The sequence below is a fragment of the Amblyomma maculatum genome, chromosome 10 (assembly GCF_055883805.1).
Source record: "Amblyomma maculatum isolate TAMU_Amacu chromosome 10, ASM5588380v1, whole genome shotgun sequence".
Lineage (NCBI taxonomy): Eukaryota > Metazoa > Arthropoda > Arachnida > Ixodida > Ixodidae > Amblyomma > Amblyomma maculatum.
The window spans coordinates 155,291,116-155,309,093 of NC_139353.1; the positions used below are offsets into that span (position 1 = coordinate 155,291,116).

The 17,978-nt window shown below is 49.9% G+C and overlaps 1 protein-coding gene across 1 annotated transcript in view; it reads left to right on the plus strand.

Annotated features, from left to right (window-relative positions):
- Positions 1–17,978, plus strand: part of LOC146177751 (kelch domain-containing protein 3-like) — a 66,897-nt gene that overhangs the window by 19,359 nt on the left and 29,560 nt on the right. The window contains exon 4 of the mRNA XM_084581631.1: positions 15,053–15,272. Coding sequence (XP_084437757.1) covers positions 15,053–15,272 — 220 coding nt within the window. The remainder of the gene's footprint in view (positions 1–15,052; positions 15,273–17,978) is intronic.

Sequence of the window (17,978 nt, forward strand, 5' to 3'; positions counted from 1 at the left end):
TGGCTGGTGAAGTATGAACATAGGGCAAAATTAACCGTGATGAAAACAGCTGCTGTGGGCTGTGATGTACGTACGCACGGGCCACTTGCGGTAGGCATAAGATGACATGTTGTTGTTGCCTGGCAAGGGCTTGGAAAAGCGGGAGGCGTACAACAAATGCAAAATGAGTGGCCGTAGGCTCTGTGACATGAACCAGAGATGTTGCGCGCATAGCGCCGGCAGAGGATGTCAGGTGGTAAGATTTCGGAGACGACTGCGTGCTTGAACTGCTTGATGGTGATGCTGTTCTGGTACATCGCAGCCTCCAGTTGAGCGAACCACCCGCCGACACCTGCAGGTCGGAACATCAGAAGCGGTGGGTCGAAAGCCAGGCCTTGCCAATATGCCATTCTAGGACGCCACCGGGGTGAAGGCACGGTTCTCCGGGTCACCACAAATGTAGAGATCGCCAAGCAGGGGAGACCGCGGCCACATTTATTTTAGGAGAAGCTGAAGAGCGCAGCGTCCGGCCGAGGTGAAAGTCTCTCGTACCGAGGCGAAAGCTCTCGTACCGGCGCTGCTTCCTTCTCTTCGGCACGTGCCGGACACATGCCACGCGAGTCGCTACAATTGTATTCAGCCAAGAAAAACATAGAAGGGCTGCAAAGCCGCTATGCCGAAGGTGATTGGGGGCTCGGACAGGAGAGGACGGGAGATTATGGTTCCCAGGCTTTGTACTATGTCAGAATGATGTTTCAACGGCTTCCTCAGACACTCTGTCGCCTCATCAGAGAAGCTAAGGAGAATCCCCATTTACCATGCAACTCAATTGTATTGTTACAAAGACACCCTTGTTACAATGTGCTGTTATGGCACCCGTGTTAGTCCATTCAGTGGCATGGGTGGCTGAACGTCTTCCAAAAATTAGTGGGAGGGGGTGTGCTTTGCAGATAATAGAGAAAGTTGCATAGGCGAGTACTGGAGGCATGCATGTGTATGCGAGTGCAGTTCTACAGAATCATTACTGCACAACAATAACATACATATTAACTGGAAAAATATTATTGCACTCACCAAAGTATTGTTTTACAACAAAACACCAATCTCCATCAGTAGTAGCTATGCAACACTCGTGAAAATCCAAGCACAAAGAAATGTCTAGTGGACGAACTACATTGTAAGAAAGTCGATCAAGCGAATCTTTGCTGGGCTTAACAAAGCCTAGAGCAGAAGGTTTGAAAGAATTGCGCTAATTATCTGAACAATATAAGTAATGCAGAAGAGGTTGCAAATAACTGATGGGCTTGTATAAAGACGAATAAAGACTGCTCGTCCTCACAAATCATTTTTAAGTTAAGAAACCAAGCTTAAGACCATAAGCTACAATGTGTGGGGTACGTGAGGTACTAGAAAATGTTGAACTGAAAAATGGTAATTTTATGTCCTACAGATTTAAGCTTTATGTGGAGTGGGGCTTTTATGTAAAACGTTATGAAGTATTTACAATCATAGATAATATTGAAGGTAGTGCAAAAAACGAGGACCAAGGAGCAGAAAGACACCGCATGAGCAAAGCACTCGTGCTGTGTCCTTCCACTCCTTAGTCCTAGTTTTTTCGCGATACCTTCAATATGAACAAGATTCAACTCGCCCAACGTTCAACCTTATTAATCATAAATAAATGGAATACTGAGCTCCAGGGAGTCTTGTTTGGCAGTATAACAAGTATAACAGTTTCTGAACTACATTCCTGAGGATCTGTTGCCCGAATAAATCTTTTTACCTCCTCCCAGTGTCGACTAAGAACGTCCGACATCCTTTGGGAAAGAACTGTGATAATGTTTACTTAGTATACGTTTACAAGTAAGTCATTAGGTGCCTAGAATCCAGTGCCATTTTAGCATAGATTCATAATATACAATAATGATTACTGGAAAAGGCAAAGCGCACTATATTAGATGGCGTTCAGGCGAGTTGTGCCACCACCTACCATTTAATTGCTCCATATATGAATTTACTAGCTTCATGGTTACAAAGCACCCAGAGGTAGGAAGCAGAAGTGACGTGATACTTATCTTCAATATCTCAACTCAGTGTATAATACAAATTTTTTCTTTTGAAATTCAAGCAATCGTGGCCAGAGTACAGACAAGTTTAGTTTTAAAATTCGATTAAGCGATAGATAAATGTCCGATAAGAATTTTGCATGAAATGTGTTTACACAGACTGCAGTTGCATAGTTCTAGAAATTGACAAAGCATCAAAGTTTATTTCTTAGTCATTTAATAAGCTCCATGCTACCTCCAAGCTATAAACTTTTAAAAGATAAAGAACACCGCTTTCCTCGAAGTATAAGATGTTCTCATATTTTGGGGTGTTATGTGGCATACACGAAGTGGCTGAGAAGCAAGCGTTGTTGCCTGGTAAAGGTGGTATGCGCGATAATTGCAGTAATGCAATCCTTTTGATATCTAAGCCACTTAAGAGAATGTTCAGTGTCATTGTCTGGACTGTTTTCAGGTCGTCCTCTGCACCGCATGTTCCGCAGACATGCATCAACCGGTCCTCTCGCAGCTTTCTTCTGAAGCTCTTTAGCCTTGGGAGCTTCAGCGAAGTACATTGATGTGGATTGCAGGTCTTTTCAACTGCATTGTTAAGAAACACGATCTTAACAATTAAAAATATTAACAGTATCCTAAACGAGCACTATATATGGTTCATAGAAATTGTATAAACATAAAAATATTGTCCAGAAGGCCTCTGTAAACTGCGTACAAAGAGAACAACTTCGCAAAGGATTTACCAACTGAAATTGGAGAAAAAGTACTCAATTCCTTTGTCAAAGATATGTAACATCTTAAGAAACATGTTTAAAGCAACACAATAAAAATAACGATCATATGCGGTTCCACAGTCTAGTAAAAAGGTCTAACACATTAAAGGAAGGGCTAGTGGCTCCTCATAAACCATGCTCGAGTTATTAGCATCGAAAATGCGTGGAAGTATATTCTTCCTCAAGCAGAACTTTTCCTCTCCTGAAATATCTTCCTAGTAGTACTTGTATCCTACAGAGAAAAGGTTATATATATCATGTAACCAGAAAAGTTCCAAATTCAGAAGCTGGTGCAAAAAAAAAATAAATAAAACTCTCTTGCCACCCATTCTACACCAGCGGTGCCATGCTGCCTTAACCTGAAACCAGGCTAGTGGTAAAGTAATGGGTGAGATACCATGCGACACATGTTATGGTCCAAATAAGAAAGACACATAACATCCAGGGCGTGTGCCTTGCAACAACTGATAACTACTGAGTAGAGCTAGAGCACAGTAGGGGATTCAAAAGAGCTATAAAAAGTTTACTGTCACTACTGTTCTTGAATCGCTTTGCTGATGCATCAAAGGAGCCGGACGAAATTGAGCGTACCGAACCATGCAGGCCAAAGCGAGAGCACGGTATTGTGGTTTATTTTTCTGTCTGCCCTTTCAGCAATTTTCTCCGCACGTTTTTTGTTAACCCTGTAACTGGATTGGAAGTACTTCGTCGAAACGTAGACACAAGCTAAGCGGGTTGAGCAGCTGTGAATACGACACAATGCGGAATTTATACTTACAACCTTCTCTATGACAGACTGCCTGCGGGAGCGAAAATTCACGAGGGTCTCACTAGAGAACGAGTTTATAGTATCCGATAGCGTAGATGTAAATACACACACGAAAGAGGCGACGAAGTACACAGGCTTTTCGGAGGCATCACTTACCACGCTCGCACTGTCGAGAAAGCGAATGCACATGTGCATGTCACACAGACAATCTGATCAAAAACCACATTCGTTTAAAATAATCGTGATGACCCTTCTCGCCACGAATAGCTTCATATTATTCTTAGAAACGAAAACATACCGCAGGCTGAAAAAAACGTTATACCGCTGATCGCTATCAAACAGCGGCAACATGCTCGATGTCCGGAGGCTCATGCGATCAGCGTGGCACATTTCCATTCACGCTGAATAATTGCGAAATCGATGAGGTCCTTATCTCTATTATTATTGTGACGCCCAGAAATGGAGACAAGAGAAGATGAGGTCGACGAAGAAGCGGCTCGTGCTGGGACTCGCAAGTGGACACAGCTGGGTCTTCAACACTCGTCTTGCGTCAACCGAAACCTCGCTTGTAACATCTTGGTGAGAGGCGCTGGGTACACGGTCACTAGAAACCCCGAAGACGGATTCCCAGCTTGAACCGCGCTGAAGTCGCCGTCTTGCTGGCTTCCGCCATCTGAGCCTACGATGTTTTAACACCGACGCTCCGAGGTTCGTGCCTAGCAGTATCACCGGGAGCCGCGTTCGTTCACGGGCTCATCCAGCAAAGACGTGGATGATTGGCTCACTCACTACCAGTGGGTGAGTCGTTACAATAAGTGGGACTCTTCCACCCAGCTAACTAACGTAGTCTTCGCGCTTAACGGCACAGCCCTAACGTGGCATGACAATCACGAGGACACTTTCACCACCTAGGGCCGCTTGTGGAAAAAAAAATAAAAACGTTCTTCGGAGATTCTGACGGGAAGAAGCGAGCTGAACAAGCGCTCTCTCAAAGAGCTCAGCTTCCTGGAGAAACGTGCACCAAATACATCTAGGAAGTCTTGAAGCTGTGTAAGCTTGTAGATGCTCGCATGATTGAAGAGGACAAAGTTGGCCATCTGCTTAAAGGGTTTGCCGTAGATATAATTTCCTTATCGGCAAATCCAGCCTTGATTCAGTGGCTGGCGTGATCCAGCACTGTCTCTCATTCAAGACGCTGAAAACGCATCGGATAACACCCAATGTCGGACGTCTGGCTGGCGTTACGTCGGTTGCTGCTGTTGACGCTGCTGACGTAACATCGTCTGGCGATCTGGCCTCCACGATCCGTCAGATCGGTCTCGATGAAGTGAACCGGTCGCTAGAACTAGCATGGGGCGCCTCAGTGCTGCCATTGTCGCATCCGCCGTGTCTCCTACAACCGCCTTTAAAGAAGCGGACTTCTGAATTCAGCGGGCTTCAGTGAATACCAGGGACCGCAGCAGCATTGGCAGAGCAACATAACGGTAACACCCCCAAGGCAACGGACCCACCACTACCAGCCGACACATAACCGGTATGACAACAGTCGACGCGACGCTCTCAGTGGCGACTACTTACCTGCGCCACCTTTTCGCAGACCTCCTGTGTGCTATCGCTGCGGCAAACCTGGCCACCTCTCAAGATCAAGTTCTCGCCGTCAAGCATTGCGTTACGGCTACGAATGCACGAACTACCCTAAGCAGCAGGGTTACAATCCTGGCACCTCTCGTCGTTCGCGTTAACCTCCTGATTTCGGCGACCGATGGCAAGCACCTTTACGGTATATTTCACCGGCATTGAACAGAAGCATGATACCACCTCCAGCTTCCCGCGCGCCCATTCTCCATCGTCCCGGCGCCGCTCACCACCGCCGGAAAACTAGTCGGCGCAACCGATGGAGGTGAGGTTACTGGACGTTCGCTTTTACAAGATACCCCCGCCTGTGCTGATGTTACCGAAAAAATTCCACGTTTTAGGTGATGATGTTCCTGTGAAGGCTTTAGTTGATACCGGGGCCACCATATCCGTAATGAGTGCTTCATTTAAGCGTCGCCTCGGAAGCAGTGTTATTTAAGCGGGATAAAGTGTTCAGGCTTGTGGTGTGAGTGGCGAACCATTGCTTGCTGTTGGAGTGCGCAGTGTTAAAGTTTCTTTGGGTGGTATAGTGTTCCGTGCGGAAATGGCAGCGCTCGCCCGATAAACGCACGACGTAATCCTTGGGCTCGACTTTTTGAAGATGTGGGGCGCAAATTTCGACTGCCAAACTGGCAAGCTTAGCGTCGGCAAATGTGTTACCCCTGGTCTGATAAAAGGCTCATGTAGTGATGTGAGTGCGTTTTGTGTTTTTGAAGATACTGTTGTGCCTCCATCGTCGGCTGTATGTGTACAGGCTTCTTGCCTCGACCCAACCCTCGACATGTTTGAAGCGAGTTTAAAACCGGTGCACCTCACCTGCATCAAGAAAAATGTCTTGATTCCTCATGGCATGGTGCCTGTTGCCAAAAGCCGCACTGCACTCTGGGCAGGGAATTGCTCTACGGAACCTGTCATTCTTTCCACATGATTGAAACTTGCATCCTGCAGTAATTACCCGCCAATATCTGTTGACTTGATTACCGACACCATAGACAAAGCAGTGACTGATATCCAAGATGAATCGCGATGGCTTCGTATGATTGACCCCTCGCTCTCAACGAAGGAGCGCCGTGCACTGCTGGCCATTCTAGGGCGACACTCCTTCTTGTTTGACTTTTCCCAACCAGGTGGCCCATCTTTAATTCCTGCTTCACGTCAAGAATTGTTATTTACATCGTCGAGCAAGTGAGAAACCGCTCGTCGATGGGGCGCAGAACTTCGTGATTATATTGCCGCGTAACCTTCAAAACAGTATTTGTTGTTTTTTTTTTAACAGCCGCCGGCGTACAGGCTTATCACTCTGATTCTGGACCGCTTATCGGTTCAGTAATCTTTGTTTGTTAATGCTTGGTGTCGCGAGTCACACCTTTATCAGTTTTGTTGTAGCGCAAGATGCACCGAGGTCTGTCTCGAAGGTTTCGGCCACTCGGGTGTCTTTCCACAATGTTCCAGCCCGTGCTAGTAGCTGTTTGCGACGTTATCTAGATTGTTCTGTGCAGCCTTTATTTTGAGTGTTGACGAGTGTGACGAGCATTCTTTGTTCGACGATCGACGAGCACGTTTGTTTCTATCGCCGCCGCCGAGTTGCTTAGTTCTTTTGCGGGAGCAAGTCAGCCCAAATAAAGTTTCTTTAGTGCAATCATCGACCCTTGATTTGCGTCGTCGACCTCGTCACCACTACGTGACATCTGGTGGAGGTGCTGCCTTTGATCCTTCAAGCGAAGACCCAAGCCGTGTTCCTGTCGACCTGGAAGACCAGCCTACAGGTCACCGAGTCAGCCGCCGACTTCAAGTCCTACAACCCGAACACGGCCTGCTGCCTGACACCATCCGATCTCGGAAGGCATCGACGCTGACAATGGCCCAGCCTACAGCACCGGTTGTTTTCGTCCAACCCCGTGAGCCCCTCTGCTTCCATGGACGACCGGATGAAGATGCTGGAGACTGGACGGACCTTTTCGACCGTGTGGCAGAATTCAACGGCTGGAACGACGCTGCGAAACTTAGGCAGGTCTACTTTGTTCATCAAGGACATGGCCGAGTTTGGTTCGAAAATCATGAGGCAGCTATGAAGGATTGGGACATTTTCAAGGAAGCTTTTTTGACTGCCTTTTCAAGCGTCGTCCGAAAGGAAAGAGCCCAGGCCCTCCTTCAGTCAAGACTTCAACTTCCTAACAAGCCTGTCCTGGCGTACGTTGAAGAGATGAAGCGCCTCTTTCGCCGCGCCGACCTTAACATGACTGAAGGTAAGAGACTCAAATTTTTAATGCAAGGCGTCAAAGAATCGCTTTTTGCAAGTCTTGTCCGAAATCCGCCAAAAACCATGGCGGAATTTGAAACGGAGGTGTCTACTATCGAGAAGACGTTGGCCACCCGGATATGCCACTTTGAGCGACCACTTCAACCGGACTACTCAAGCCACTACCCCAGCGCATATACAAGCGGAGAGAACCTTCGTGACCTCATCCGGGAGATCGTGCGAAAGGATCTCCGCCGAATGCAGCCATGATCGCAACAACCCCAGGTGGCGACACTCGCGGACGTCGTCCGTGAAGAAGTCCAGCAGGCGCTGGGCGTTCCTGAAGCGACGGCTGCGACTTTTCCAGCACAAGAGGCAACAGCGATGAACTACGCTGGTGCATTACGTCGCCCTCCGCCCCGACGTGATGACTTTCCGAGCCCTCGCCGCTACCGGCCTGTTCCTGAAAACCGCCCCTTGGCTCCCGCCCGCCAAGCCTACCAACGACCAACAAGCCCCAGGAAGTGCGACGCATGGAGGACAGCGAACAACCGGCCATTATTCTTCCCCTGCGGTGAGGCCGGCACCATTCTGCGGCACTGCCCGTACCGACGAATCGGTCTCCGCGGATTTGCAGTCGACGCTCCACGACCACGCCCAGGTGAACGACCGCAAGAAATCGACAGCTATATGCGTAGCGGTGAGATTGCGCCACCAAGCCGTCGGCTCAGGTCTCCATCGCTGTACAGGGCCCGCTTTGTGTCGCCAGGCAGTACCTATTATGAGAGTATGCGCGGAAGGTCCCCAAGCTCGCGCAGGGGAAACTAAAGGAGGTGAGGTTGCTCAACGGCGAAACGACGAAGATTCTCCGCTGCCGACGACCACTAACGACGACGCCGCTATTTCATTGCCGCTCCACACGACGACATCGACGACAACACGACCAGAGTGCAAGCCGACACCGCCGCTCAGCGAAGTAATATTTAAAACAGTTTAAGGCGCAAAAAACACAGACACAAAGGTAAGTGACAGGACGAAGCACCAACTCCCAACTGATTTTATTGCATGCAAGCAATACAATCAGTTGGGAATTTGCGCTTCGTCCTGTCACTTACCTTTGTGTCTGTCTGTTTTTCGCGCCCTAAACTATTTTAAATATGAACCAAAACCAACTAGCCCAGCAGCAAGTGCTTTTAGTCAGCGAAGTAACAACGGTATGCTCCGGCCATGACCTGAAGAAACGACGGAGCCGAGATCGGACACCAAGGCCCACGCGCAATGCGAGGATGCGAACATGTGACCTTGAAGTTGATGTCGACGGCCGCAGAGTCACTGCCCTTGTAGACACCGGAGCTGACTATTCAGTCGTCAGTGGGCCGTTAGCCTCCCATTTCAGGAAAGTTACAACCGCTTGGGATGGCCCGCTGATTCCCACCGCAGGTGGCAACCTGCTTATTCCATCGGGAGGATGCACTGCAAGAATAACCGTAAATGGGCGTACTTACCCCACCAGCTTTGTGGTCTTGCAGCAGTGCTCCCGCGACGTGATTTTAGGCATGGACTTCCGAAATAAACATAGGGCTATCATCGACCTGCGATCCAAGCTCATCAAGCTCTCTGCAGACAAAGCCATTCCTGCTACCACGACGTCGATGCAACACATCGCTCTAAACGTCCTCGATGAAGAATTGACCGTCCCGCCCCGATCAAGCATCGCAGTCTGTGTGGGTAGCGCAAACATCGAAACCGCTGAAGGCATCATCGAAGGAAATATCCAATTGCTCTTAGAACGAGGTGTTGGCATCGCAAGAGGCATCACGAAATTCCGGAGAGGTCAAGCTCACGTTCTGGTAAGAAACTTCACCGAAGAATACCGGCATCTCAAAAAGGGCACGATGATTGCTTTTCTCGACGAATTAGCGGACCTCAAAGACGTATTCGCCCTCCACGACCAACCACTGGAAGACGCACAGGACCAATTCTGTCAGCCCACATTTGACATCAACCCAGTATTGACCCACAGCATTAACAACCAGATTCGCAGTCTTCTTCGAAACTACATGGAGTGCTTCTCGTCATCATCGAAGGTACGAAAAACACCACTGGCCAAGCACCGCATTATAACGGACGAACTCGACCGACCTCTGCGCCAAAGCCCTTATCGTGTATCGCCGCGAGAACGGCAGGCCATTCGCGATCAAGTTGAGGAAATGCTGCGTGATGACGTAATCCAGCCATCGAACAGCCCCTGGGCGGCACCAGTCGTTTGGTCAAGAAGAAAGACAGCACACTTCGCTTGTGCGTTGATTACCGCCGCTTGAATAGCATAACGAAGAAGGATGTCTACCCGCTTCCCCGCATCGACGACACTCTCGACCGGCTCTGCAATGCAAGGTACTTCTCATCGATGGACCTGAAGAGCGGATATTGGCAAATTGAGGTCGACGAAAGAGATCGCGAGAAAACCGCATTCATCACACCGGACGGCCTTTATGAGTTCAAGGTGATGCCATTTGGCCTCTGCTCCGCACCAGCCACGTTTCAACGAGTAATGGACACAGTCCTGGCAGGCTTGAAGTGGCAAATTTGTTTGGTATGTTTGGACGACGTTGTTGTCTTCTCGTCAAACTTTGAAGACCACCTAAAACGACTACAGACAGTGCTGGAAGCCATCAAGTCATCGGTACTAACGCTAAATGCAGAGAAGTGTCACTTCGCCTACGAAGAACTCCGGTTCCTAGGTCACATCGTTAGCAAGGACGGTATTCGCCCAGACCCGGAGAAAACCGCTGCAATCGCACAATTCCCACCGTCTGCCAACAATAAAGCTGTGTGCCGATTTCTTGGGCTGTGCGCTTATTATCGACGATTTGTCAGAAACTTTTCGCGGATCGCCGAACCGTTGACGCAGCTTACAAAGGCTGACGTACCTTTTAAATGGGAAGCGCCGCAAGGAGAAGCCTTCAACGAACTTAAGCGCTGCCTGCAATGGCCTCCTGTACTTGGCCACTTTGATGAAAACGCCGATACCGAAATTCACACCGACGCGAGCAGTGTGGGCCTAGGAGCCGTTCTCGTCCAGAAAAGTGCCGGACAGGAGAAAGTAATTGCCTACGCTAGCAGGTCCTTCACAAAAGCCGAAGTCAATTACTCGACGACCGAGAAGGAGGGCCTTGCAATCATCTGGGCCACTTCTAAGTTTCGTCCATACCTATACGGCCGACCATTCAAGGGGGTAAGCGACCATCACGCGCTCTGCTGGCTGGCTAATTTGAAAGATCCTTCCGGCCGCCTTGCCAGATGGAGCCTACGACTTCAAGAATTTGACATGACTGTAGTCTATAAGTCGGGCCGGAAGCATTCCGACGCATACTGCCTATCCTGCGCTCCCGTCGATGCTCCCCCGAAGGACGATGACGACGACGCCTTTTTGGGACTGGTAAGCGCCAGCCGTTTCGCAGAACAACAGCGATCAGACCCTGAGCTGAAAGCGCTAGCGGATTACTTGGAAGGAAAGACCGCTTCCCCTCCTGGTATGTTCAGGCGACATTTATCATCCTTCACGGTAAGCAATGGCCTCTTCGTGAAGAAGAACTTCGCACCCAACTAGACCGCACAGCTTCTCGGTGTGCCTAAAACCCTTCGGCAAGAAATTCTGCAGGCGTTGCACGATGAGCCCACAGCAGGCCACCTCGGATTTGCGCACACGTTGCGTCGAATCCAGGAGAAGTATTACTGGCCGCGACTGCCTGCCAAATTTGCCCACTACGTGAAGACGTGTCGTGAGTGCCAACGACGCAAGACGCGCCGATCTACCAGCAGGACTACTAAACCCCATTCCGCCCCCAATTCTGCCCTTTCAACAAATTGGGATGGATCTCCTTGGCCCTTTTCCATCTTCGTCTATGGGTAACAAGTGGATCATCGCGGCCACTGACTACCTTACCCGTTACGCCGAAGCAAGAGCACTACCAAATGGTACCGCGGCAGAAGTCGCCAAATTTTTTGTCGAACAAATTCTCTTGTGACACGGCGCCCCAAAAGTGCTCATCACGGACAGGGGAACGGCGTTTACGGCTGAGTTGACGCAAGCCATCCTGGAATACAGTCACACAAGCTATCGACGAACTGCGTACCATCCCCAGACCAATGGCCTTACGGAGCGCCTGAACAAAACGATCGCGGACATGATCGCTATGTAGGTCGACGCTGAACACAAGACCTGGGACGCCATCTTGCCGTACGTGGTCTTCGCGTATAACACGGCAGTCCAGGAGACGACCAGAGCGACCCCGTTTAAGCTTGTGTACGGCAGGGAGCCCACGACGACGCTCGACGCAATGCTGCCGCACGTAACCAGCGAAGACAACCTTGACGTCGCCGCCTACCTGCAGCGTGCAGAGGAAGACGTGAAGACGTGTCGTGAGTGCCAACGACGCAAGACGCCGCCGATCAGATCAGCAGGACCTACCTGCAGCGTGCAGAGGGAGCCCGACGACTCACACGGCTGCGTTTTAAAGACCAACAGCGCACCGACAGCCGACGATACAATTTACGACGACGCCACGCAGAGTACAATCCAGGAGACCAAGTGTGGGTTTGGACACCAATTCGCCGTCGCGGATTAAGTGAAAAGTTGTTGCGTCGATAATTTGGGCCATAGAACATCCTTCGCCGCGTCGGACCACTGGACTATGAAGTCATTCCCGACGGAACGTCAGCATCACAACGGCGACGCGCACGCCCAGAAATTGTACATGTTGTACGACTGAAGCCATATTACGCGCGTTAAAGAGTTAAAGAATCTGTAGTGTTTAAACTTTGCAGTGTTTATGCTTGTGTTTCTTTGTTTTGGAACGTCGAGGCGATGTTTTTTAAGAGGGGAGTAATGCCGCGAAACCTTCAAAAGGTATTTGTTGTTTTTTAACAGGCGCCGGCATACAGGCTTATCACTCTGGTTCTGGACCGCGTATCAGTTCCGTAATCTTTGTTTGTTAAAGCTACGTGTCGCGAGTCACACCTTTATCAGTTTTGTTGCAGCGCAAGATTCACCGAGATCTGTCTCGAAGGTTCCGGCCACTCGGGTGTCTTTCCACAATGTTCCAGCCCGTGCTGGTAGCTGTTTGCGACGTTATCTAAATTGTTCTGTGCAGCCTTTAAATTGAGCGTTGACGAGTGTGACGAGCATTCTTTGTTCGACGATCGACGAGCACGTTTGTTTCTATCGCCGCCGCCGAGTTGCGTAGTTCATTTGCGGGCGCAAGTCAGCCCAAATAAAGAGTTCCTTTAGTGCAATCATCGACCCTTCATTTTTGTCGTCGACCTCGTCACCACTACGTGACAATATCGTTGAACTGTGCCGCCCGAAAAGATCTTCAAGACCACACAGCCGGTTCGGATACGCCAGCCGTCGAAGGGTAATGCAGAGGGCTTCATCTCCGGCAACCGCAACCCTTTGCGCAGTTACGACCTTATCGGGTATGCACATGGCCCACTGAAGTCTGCGTATATGCTCCTTCTCGAAACGAAAATACGTCCTAAAGACACCATCGTCTATCGTATCAATGTTCAAAAGTCCACGCACTGAGAGTGACTCACGTCGTGTCCGCCAAATACCTCCAGGCACTGCACATCTTCAATTTCGGTCCAGGTCAGTTGCGACAGCAGCAGCTGGTCCTGTAGTATGCTATTCGGCATGATTCAAACAGCAGTAGCAGCCGCCAATTCGCGAATGTGCGAGAAAACAGCTGACTTTCGTTTCAGCATGACTTGACTACCACTGGCGAACATATTCTGTTTAACAGACTGCTCTTTGGTACATCCAAAACACAAAATATACCAAATAATTAACTAAAAACACAGAATCTACCTTTACTAAACAGTTGCAGCGCATTATTAGCAGGCGTAATTGGGATTCTTTTCATTCTAACTCGAATTGTGACCGAGAGGTGGGGCAGCAGAGCAAGCGACGCTACTTCGCACGAGAAGATTGGCGATCCGCCCGGCTAAAACTTTTTTCTCGCGCGCCTCTCCGCTGGTGTATCCACTCGGCCGCTGCGTCCCGCTGACCGTAAAAACGCTCAGCTAAAACTCCGTGGTCGCCAATTTACGGCCGACGTCATGGAAGAGATACTCCGTTTATGTGGCTTTCATCTTTGCCATTCATCGCCTTATCATCCGCAAACCAACGGTTTAACTGAACGCACCAACCGTACGATAAATAACATGCTGTCCATTTACGCCGACGCCGATAATAAAAACGGGGACAGTTTACTACCGTTCATTACCTGCGCTGTCAACACCGCCCGCCATGAGACCACCGGCTTTAGTCCATTCTTTCTGCTTTATGCTCGCCACCCACGACATACCTTGGAAGCCATTCTCCCGTTTTCAGTCGGTAGCCGAGACAATCTGCTTTGCCGAAGAAGCCCGCCGGCTTGCCCGCCTTCGCATCTTAGCGTCCCAGGATCGCTCGAAAGCACGGTACGATGGCCACCATCGTAACGTTATTTACCAGCCTGGAGATTTTGTCTTGCTGTGGCGACCTACCAGGAAGCGGGGTCTGTCACTAAAGCTGCTGTGCCACTACGATGGACCATTTGTCGCTCTTCAACAACTTAGCGGGCTCAATTATCGCATCGCTCGCCTCACCAAAAGCGGCCGTCGCTCTGCAAAAAGTGAATTCGTGCACGTCGTTCGTTTAAAGTCGTATCGATCACGCGACAATCTTTATGTCGCCCAGCGGGCTTCAGCTGATTCCCCCAGAAATGGAGACAAGAGGAGATGAGGTCGACGAAGAAGCGGCTCGTGCTGATACTTGCAAGTAGACACAGCTGGGTCTTCGACGCTCGTCTTGCGTCAACTGAAACCTCGCTTGTAACAATATGTAAACACAGTGCAGTAGCAACGTGCTTCTGCTTCTCAGAAGCATCGGCAACGCAGAAACATGTCGCGTTTCTTCAAGATAGATTTTATAAACAAGTTCATCAGCTGATCCCTATTTCTTGAGAATCTCCAGCGACGCCGGTGCCTGAACCTCTGTCTGATCCTCTCGTGCACTTGCAGCATGTCAGAATGAAGCGTGAACCGTCACAAACGCGACCAGTCTTCACAAAACACCCCATATTTCATTAAAAGCAAGGAAGAGAAATACATTTTAAAGGGATGAGTTGAGCACAGACTTCAAAACTGCCGCTATATTGCATAGTGTGGCCAGACTTCGCAGCGCCCCCTGTCTTTCATTAGAGTTGCAAATACCATAGAATTGTGGTGCGAGATTTAATGCACCAACAGATCTGGGACCAAGGCGCCGAATAGAATTTACCGCTAGTGCGAGACAATTAGTTAAATACAATCGAGGGACTGCTATAGCCTTATCTGCTGGTTTAATGTTATCTGAAGAGACATATGCACGATTCATGATTGCTTGGCCCTCTAAAGCATATCTGATAGATAACAAGTGTTCTGCGTAAAGTTTTGATTCCTATTCAGTAACGTAGTCCCGCAGTCGCTCTTTTGCTTAAAAGTAAACAATTTTTGTCGGCATTGATGAGACGGATATGATGGTATCGACGATCTCTGTCTCTCTTCTGCACAGGGTGCCTCTCCCGAGTGGCGAGCCTTCCACTCAGCCGTCGTCATCGGCCCACGGATTTACGTGTGGGGTGGACGGCGAGCGTCGGATGCGCCTGCCGCTCCGCCTCCCGATGACGTGACATACAGTGACCGATTGGCCATCCTGGACACTACGAATGGGACATGGATGCACCCAGTCACGAATGGTTGCACGCCGTTGGCCAGGTGCAGTCACTCCTCCTGTAAGTGGCACAGGTGTGCACGAGTAAACTGGCAGCCCTTTCCACCCAAATAAAGCAATTCAGGTTTTATATGTAAAAAGCCACCTGGGGAAATCCGCGGGAGAGACGTGCAGCCAGTATTCGGTTCACATACTCTACATCACTTCGGCAGCACCTAGAATGTGATCAATCAAGGACCTCAGCCATTGGCTAAACACATCAGTCAGGATGCAATCGCACTGAGTAGTAACTTGGCTAATCCTATTTTCTGTTAAGCGGGGATCCAGGCACTGGTAGTGGGCACTGGTAGCGAGTAAGACCGGAGCGGGGGTGGCTCAGCTTGTAGACAGCTTGTCCGCAAAAAGCACTTCCTTTTCCTCGGCGATCTGTCCGCCTGATTGGAACTTCCTCTTTACAATATTTTCCCCGAAGAAAAGAGTTGCCATCCTGGCGACTCAAGGAGACGAAAGGATAGCGGGATCTTAATAGGGTTTCAAACGGTCCACGTGAACAATCTCACGCCCACGGCGACGAAGGTCGGTGGAAGCGGCTAGCGGTTCAACAAGGTAATTGACGGGAGACGTCTGTTGGAGCACTAGATATGGTCCGTGGTATTTGGCAGTAAATTTGCTGGTAAGACCTGGTGGTGTCGATGGGACCCAGAGCCATACGTTAGCACCGGGAGAGAATTGATGCACAGCGTCGCTGCTGTCGTGCGCTTTCTCCTGGGCTTGCTCGTCCGAAGTTAGCGAGCGAGCCAGCTTGCGACATTCTTCAGCGTGCCTGGTAGCTGCTGAAAGTGATGTGTACTCTGACATATCAGGACGGTAGGGGAGGATGGTGTCGAGTGGAGACGAAGATTCACGCCCGTACAGCAGAAAAAATGGTCAGAATCCGGTAGTTGCTTGAACGGCGGTGTTATAGGCATAGGTTACAAATGGGAGAATCTTGTCCCAATCGGAGTGGTCGGAGGCGATGTACTTGGACATCATGTCACCCAGTGTGCGGTTGAAGCGCTCTGTAAGGCCATTGGTTTGAGGGTGGTACGCGCTGGCTGTCCGGTGGATGGTCTGACATTCGCGTAGGAGCGCTTCGACAACCTCGGATAGGAAAGACTTTCCTCGATCACTTAGAAGTTCACGAGGGGCCCCGTGCCGCAGAATGAAATGATGAAGAAGAAAGGACGCGATGTTGGGTCCGGTGGCATCCTGAAGTGCTGCTGTCTCCGCATAGCGAGTAAGGTGATCGACGGCCACGATGATCCAACAATTCCCTGCGAGTGTATATGGCAGGGGTCCACACAAGTCGATGCCAACACGATCGAATGGTCGGTACGGGCACGGAAGATGCTGTAGCGGAGCCGGCTGATGGAGAGGAGAAGGCTTGCGACGCTGGCAGTCGATGCCTGAACGCACATATTTGTTGACGAAGGTGTACATACCGCGCCAGTAAAACCGCTGTCGCAACCGTTCATAAGTCTTAAATACACGCAAATGACCACACTGCGGATCATTATGGCAAGATGCGCATATATCACTACGGAGGTGGCGAGGTACGACGAGCAGCCACTTACGGCCATCTGGCATATAACTGCGTAGATAGAGGAGACGGTCACGAAGGGCGAAATGCTGTGCTTGACGACGAAGGGCGCGAGGAGCCAGTGAAAGTGACGAGTTCGTAAGAAGATCGATTAGTGATGTTAGCCACGGATCCTTGCGCTGTTCTGATGGCATGTCGTCGATGGACAGGGAAGACAGGACGATGCTTGAGGCAGGTGACAACGGAGCGTCAGGCGGCACCGGCGAGCGAGATAAAGCGTCTGCGTCGGAATGCTTGCGCCCTGTACGATGGATAACTCGGATAGCATACTCTTGCAGTCTAAGCGACCAGCGGGCGAGACGGCCGGTGGGGTCTTTTAGTGAAGACAACCAACACAAAGCGTGGTGGTCTGTAACAACATCGAATGGGCGCCCGTACAAGTATGGCCGAAATTTCTGAAGCGCCCAAAAAATGGCCAAGCATTCCTTTTCTGTCACCGAGTAGTTGGTCTCGGCCTTGGTCAAAGTTCGACTTGCGTACGCCACAACGTATTCATCAACACCGGGTTTTCGTTGGGCAAGAACAGCGCCGAGGCCGACGTCGCTGGCATCGGTGTGCACTTCAGTAGGAGCAGCCGGGTCAAAATGGCGCAATACGGGGGGTGAGGTAAGTATCGTGCGCAATTTCTTAAAAGCAGCATCGCAAGCCGGCGACCAGCCAGAAAGATCTTTGTGAGCGCTGAGAAGTCGCGTCAGAGGGGCAATGATGGTCGCAAAGTTCCGAACGAAACGCCTAAAATAGGAGCATAAGCCTATAAAGCTGCGTAATTAATTGCTTGATAGAGGTTGGCTTCGGGAACTCAGCGACAGCGCGAAGTTTAGATGGATCTGGAAGGATGCCATCTTTGGACACTAAATGCCCTAAAATAGTGAGTTGGCGAGCGGCGAAATGGCACTTTTTCAGATTGAGCTGTAGACCGGCGTTGCTAAGGCATTGCAAGACAGTTTCAAGGCGAGTTAGGTGTGTCGCGAAGTCGGATGAAAATACAACAATATCATCCAATTAGCAGAAACATGTGTGCCACTTCAAACCGCGGCGAATATTGTTCATCATGCGTTCAAATGTGGCGGGCGCATTACACAGGCTAAATGGCATAACGTTGGACTCATAGAGCCCGTCGGGGGTGAA